The 6293-nt window shown below is 36.5% G+C and overlaps 1 protein-coding gene across 1 annotated transcript in view; it reads right to left on the reverse strand.

Annotated features, from left to right (window-relative positions):
- LOC122806462 (probable serine/threonine-protein kinase clkA) overlaps positions 1-2121 on the reverse strand; it is a 130451-nt gene extending 128330 nt beyond the window's left edge. The window contains exon 1 of the mRNA XM_044076923.1: positions 1997-2121. Coding sequence (XP_043932858.1) covers positions 1997-2036 — 40 coding nt within the window. The 5' untranslated portion in view covers positions 2037-2121. The remainder of the gene's footprint in view (positions 1-1996) is intronic.
- Positions 2122-6293: the final 4172 nt, after the last annotated feature.

Consider the following 6293-nt stretch of genomic DNA (forward strand, 5'->3'; position numbering starts at 1 on the left):
TTTATTATGCCCTGGGCTAACATTCTGAATAATTTAGTTAAGCAAAGTATAGTCCCACCGGTTGTGTGAGTCAGTTTTGTACATTTGTTATTTAATCTAGTTTGATGGAAAGTTGGGGGTGGCGGTCTGGAAACTTCTATTACAAACCATCTGAAAACAAGAAAAACATTTACACCCTCCAAAAGCTATCTTAAGCAATATGATTGATCTGCCTTTAATAACAAACACACTTAATTTCTTCCATGTCACCATTTACTGAAAAGCTTTAATTCTTTGTTCTGTTAAAATGATCATTTTAAATACTATTCTGCACATACAGCTAAACATCTTTAAAATGTTCAACTCTACTACACACTAAGTATACAACAATTAAAAACTTCTTCACTTTTGTGGTTTCTTAAAATATATGAATAAGAAGCCATATACTGGCCATATAGATAATCTAAGGGCTGTTTATTAACTAGGCTGTGTTTCAGCAAGTAAATGTTACTTAGCTATGACAGCTGATAAATTGCATGTTTAACTTTTTAATACTTTCTTGCAGTAGAAGCCCCTGCAATTTTTTTTCTACAGTGCGTTTTTTTTTTGCAAAATAATGTTTAACTAAGAACATGTTTTGGTAGACTTACCTTTCCTGTATGCATACCATGAATTACAAATATAAAAAAACATTTCAATTGATGGCTCTTAGATTTTTCCAAAAATAATCATAATTCTAAGATCATAAGAGATTTTGGATAGTTATATATTTGCAGAAGTTATTTCCTAGACAGACTGATTTCTGCTATATTCTGCATATTTATTTATTTATTTATTTATTATTTGCATTTGATTACCAGGAAGGTCCACTGGGCCTAGGTGAATCCATTTTCATTATAGGCCCAGGGAGAAAAGCTCCTCATAGATTAAACAACACATAATATGAAATAGCACAATGCATACAATATTATGAACAAAACACTACAGAGTATTTACATACACAATACATGATATTATACAGTGGGATAGATCATAGTGGTCAGTGCAACCAAATGGGAGGGTTGTAGTTGAGCCATTTACATTTTGTAGTGTAATTGACAGTATTAATGGGGTTTGTACAAACAGAATATCATTTTTATGATTATTAACTCTTGTAGGTTTGTAGGCCTGAGCAGTTGTGAAATTTAGAAAGGCAGAGCAAGTGCACATGTGGTCAGTCATGGTAAGTGAACAATGGAAAAGTTATGCAAGTGTAGAGTTGGAATAAGGTATGGGGTTATAGAGGAGGGAGTCAGATTGTGGAGAGTGTTATACTGGCACGTGTGCATAGCCAGGGAGAGGAGAGGTGTTGTCTGAAAAATGTAAAAGACTCTTTCCATATTGATAAAGTTCTACCATATTACTACCATGATGACATATTTTATTTCCTTTTTCATGTATTTACTATTAGTGGTTAAGGCATAATATAGGTATTATGATATTATATGTCAATACCAAACATGTTTTGAACTTATATTATGTGCACTGAAGCATAATGCATACAATTTTTTTTTACAGTTAAAATTGCAAGCATGCAGCCACTGTAGGTAAGCTAGTATGCTTTAGCATTTTGATATTAACCCTAGGACTAAGTAGGCATGTTTAATTTGTTTTTCTTTAGTCTCTTGTTCAAGCATATAACACTAAACTGAATGTACTAGCAGAAGGTAAGGAATAAACTGATGTTTATTGCTAACTGTCCTAACCAGAATTAAGGAATCAACAACTGCTGTTACAAGTATTTTTTTTTCACCAGGAAGTGGTAAACTTTAAGCTGTTTCTTTGTATAGGATATTAGAAAATACATTGTTTCCAAGTGTAGCAATAATGGCATTTAGTAAAAACTTACTAAAGTTAAAAAAACAAACAAAAAACCCAACAAAGTTTAGACTACAGTAACAGACTAAAACAAAGCTTAGGCTTTGTAAGAAAATGTTTTAAAACTGGTGTAATTGCTGTTTTTTTTTCTGCATCTTACCTCCCAGTATTACGAAGAAGATTAGTGCTAATAGATTCATTTTTTCCTGTGACAAAAATAATCCCCATTTGATGTTGTCGTCCTCACAGCTTCTTTGCAGTGAAATTCTAGGCTTCCTTCCTTTGCGCTTGAATCTGCTTTGCTTACAAGTTCGAGGGGAGGGGGTCTGAAATGGAGACAGAGAGCAGGAACTACAGTATTTGCTACTTACTGCAGATGTTACAAACCACAAGGGAAAAGGTGAAGAAGAACTAAGTACAGATGGTGTTTATAAACTGAGTAAGTTAGTCTGTATATTTGAAAACTGGTTACCAAAATAAAAATATCAGTGTTAAAATTAGTTGTTAGCATAAGACTGGGCTGTCCAAGCAAAATCTACAGCTACAATAACAAGTGATACGAAAATGATAATATTGGACAAAATGCAATTTTTTTCTGAGGCTTTGTCATGCTTGCTTGCTATTAGTCCTGACATTGCTGTTTGTGGCCGTACCCACCTGTTTGTTTAGTAGATGATTGTAAGAACTCAGTACCCAGGTGGCCATCGAGGATTTGTTTTTTTTTTTTTGTCTCCCATACTGTCTAACCCAAATGGTATCCTTGACATGTTGACACCTCTCAATATTGTCACTCATACCTTTGAACCTCTGTGGATTCAACATCATAGCATTGGCTTTAAATATCATCGTCATTGTAAAGGGGCAAAAGAAGTGCACATTTTTATTTTACAGATAGATGTTTAGATATTGAATCCTGAAAGGTTAATGATTATGAATCTTTATACAAGCTTAGTTCTGTAATTTAATACCATATGTATCATAAGTCTAACTTCATGGAAAATTTTAGTAAATCTTGGAGGAAGGCAAAATCTGATGTCAAAACTATCAGTTAGCACACAGCATTAAGGCTATGAGCTGTGAAAGGGTTGTTTTCTGTAGTCCAAGATTTGGTTCCTTAATCCTTCATCTACCTAAGTGACTTAATCCCTGGAGCTGTTGGGGAAACTGTGCTAAACCTGGCAATGGTCTCCCTGACTGCATCCCTAGTAAATGCCTAAGCTTGTGCGCATGTTGTGCAGGCTGTGCCTGACCAGCCAGGCATCCTGGCCCTTTCTGATGCTGTGCCTCTACCAATTGCCACCAGTGCAGCAGCCTCCTATCCCAAGGTGTGTGAGTGAGGTGTCCGCTTGTCACTACCCTCATACCTGGGCAGTTACTGCAGTACATGGCTCATTCATTAATCCCGGGCCATCCAAGTCACTGTCAACACTGTATCCTTCAGAGCCAATGAGAACCAAGTTCCAGTTTGTCTGATCATGTAAATAAATAATTCTAGAACAAACATATAACTTTGCATAAGAGAAGTTTTTTTGGGGGGGTGGGGGCTTGTTATTTTTCATGTTACTAAAACTCTGGCTGCAGCCAACACAGAAGCAGATACCTCTCAACTGAGAGTTTAAATGAAGGATTTTGTAGGACCTGGAATTTTCTGAAACAAAAAGTTGAAGGTATTATGAAGTCACAATAGGATCAGTGTAAAATAAAATCCCCTCTAGATGCTCCCCACTCCCATTTCTGCTGTCCTTAGGTTTTTGAATAATTTGATGCCTGTTATCATACCCCACTTCCACTATTCAAGATCTTATTAGATGAAGGGTCATTATGGACAGCAAATATTTTTTTCTGCTCCCATTTTAAGTTTTCCTGTATCTTTATGTGCACTGTTATTATTTTAAGCAGACACTCAAAGGGTAGCTGTCTGACTTGTGTTTGTATTTATTCTGTATTGCTGCTGGCTCCCAGGGCTATATTAGCAGACTCTGCCAAGTCCTGAACCTCTCCAAGAGACAGAAAGAACTTGACAATGGCTTTTCAGTATTCTATTCTTCAACTGGCCATCCAAAACATTAATCAAAATTCAGGTCTCTTAATAATGTGCCACAGGGGACCATCCTTATTTTAAAAAAATCTGAATGCTTAACTAAAGCACCATGGTTGCAAATAAGAGTTTTAGTAGACTCTCCCTGCAGAAGATTTCTGAACAAGCTGAGGTGTCAGTGTGTTGGACACATGGAGGTAAACTGAATTAAGTACAGGTTGCATGATTACAACACACAATATGCTGGCAAATGCAGCTGAGCTCTGAAATAGAGAGACTGGACAATGGATCACATAGCAGTCCCAGTGTCTCCTGCCCTGCGACATTTATTACTTCCTGCCTTAAAGATGCTGGAGGCCTGGTAAGAAAGGACTATCCTTTTATGAAGGCTGTCAAGATCAATGGTAGGTTTCATACTTGAGAAAAAAGTAATATGAGACATGAAACTGAAGTAGAGGGAGGGAGTCTAGAGTGTGGTAGGTGTGATTCTTTTTTTAAATGCATCTTGTATTTTTGAGCAGGATTAAAGGGAGGGATTTTGTTGTTGTTTTGACTAACCTACAGTCTTCTCAGCTAGCCAGACTGGAGCAATCATATAATAAAATTGCAAAGTTTGGAAATAACCACATCAACAGAACACATTACTGCCTTTCACTTCAGTCCTTTAACTGGGTGGAGCTGCCTAATCTTTTAGCCTGCCGACACATTAAAGCTGCCCACGACATCCTGTACAGCCCTGACAGATAACTGTACCACAAGCCTGGTGAGAACTGCGTTCACCGAACCAAGTCTAAAAGCTTTATTTAAAAATCTGAAATTTATAATGGTGACTGTTTATACTCTGTATCCATTACTAAACTGTGGAATTCTAAAACATCAGCAATATCTCATCCACTATTTAAAACTACCTTGAAAACATACTGTCAAACAAAAGAGTTCTGCACTTATAACACCCCTTTACTAACCCCCTTCTAATTATTTCCCATATATATTGTAAAATCCCAATGAAATCTTGCCCATCATCAAAAGCCTGCTCTTGTATCAGCAATATTATGAAGACCACTCCTTATGCCACCAAATCAAGCAAGTTTCATAAAATCCTCACACTTTCTCACTTGTTCACATGTCTTAAGTGAATAAATGGTGGGATAAAACACGCATATGTCTCATACACTGTGTACTGAAAATTCAGTGTGTGAAATAATACTGAATGTTATTTAGATATGAATGAGATTAGCATGCTGTAAATTCTGTGCACTGGGCTCAACATGGGGATCAGCTGTTAAACTATATAGAGTTTAGTGTTGTGTAGTTTACTTTTATTGTTAACTCACATGAATTGTTTGTGAAAAAGTATGTAGTGTGGAGCTTTCTTCCCTGAGAAGAGCTTTGCCCAGTAAGACTTTCCTGATAAATAAAGGAGACACCACTTGTTCTTTGACTAGATAATCCCATCCATAGCTGTATTACAGGATAGCTTATGGCATTGAAGTAGCACGCTTGATTATTTATTGTTTGCGTATTGGGCTAGTGGACTTTATCACACAGTGACCCATTTCAACCGTGGCTGGAGTTGTGCATTAATATATGAAACAATGGTATACCTATTACACTAGATCCCTACATTGTTAATTAATATTATACATGGCTCAGTGATCAATAGCCAGATACAATGACTTTGTACCTACGTAGATAAGGTGTAAAAAGCACCAGTCATAATAAAGATGTAAACTATAAATGTAGTACTGTTCCAGTCACTATAATTGAATGTGATCTATTTGATTGCTCTTGGAGACTGATAAAGCTCTTACAGGGGCAAAAACTCTCATCTCTTGTTTTAACTTCATAAATTGTGGTTTAAATTAATTGATCGATACCAGCCTGAATCCTGTTTTCTTAGGGTTATAGTTTGTTACTTAGAAGCCTAGCTGCTCAACCCAAACCATTTAGGTCCCAAATCTCATGGGTGTCTATATGGGGGGGTACATTAGTAGGGAAGTAACTACAGATTTGTAGTGGGAGGTGTTATTTTAGGATAAAACTTTTCTTATTGACAGCCTCTGTTCATAAGGGACATGGGAGCTAGACTGGGGTAAATTTAAGATTTTCCATCCAGTTGTCAAGGTTCCCTTTGAGTACAGTCAGGGATGAACTCTGTTTTACATTCTTATTCTTGGTAAGAATGCAAAGTGATCTTCAACATGGATATTACATAAGAAGTTGTGACAACCTCCAATTATACTATTCATATGCCAGTAATCAAGATCAATGGTTCTGTGCAACTAGTCCCCACCTTTATTGTCCTTCCTTAAGGAATAAGTGAACTACCCTTGAGGTTGCAAGGCTACATTTCCTCAGTAATAGGTTATATAGTCAAAAAATAACATGCCACATATAGTCGGTTTGCTACCTGCAACAG

The sequence above is a fragment of the Protopterus annectens genome, chromosome 7.part0 (genome assembly GCF_019279795.1).
Source record: "Protopterus annectens isolate FY-2018-M chromosome 7.part0, PAN1.0, whole genome shotgun sequence".
In the NCBI taxonomy this organism is placed as follows: domain Eukaryota; kingdom Metazoa; phylum Chordata; order Ceratodontiformes; family Protopteridae; genus Protopterus; species Protopterus annectens.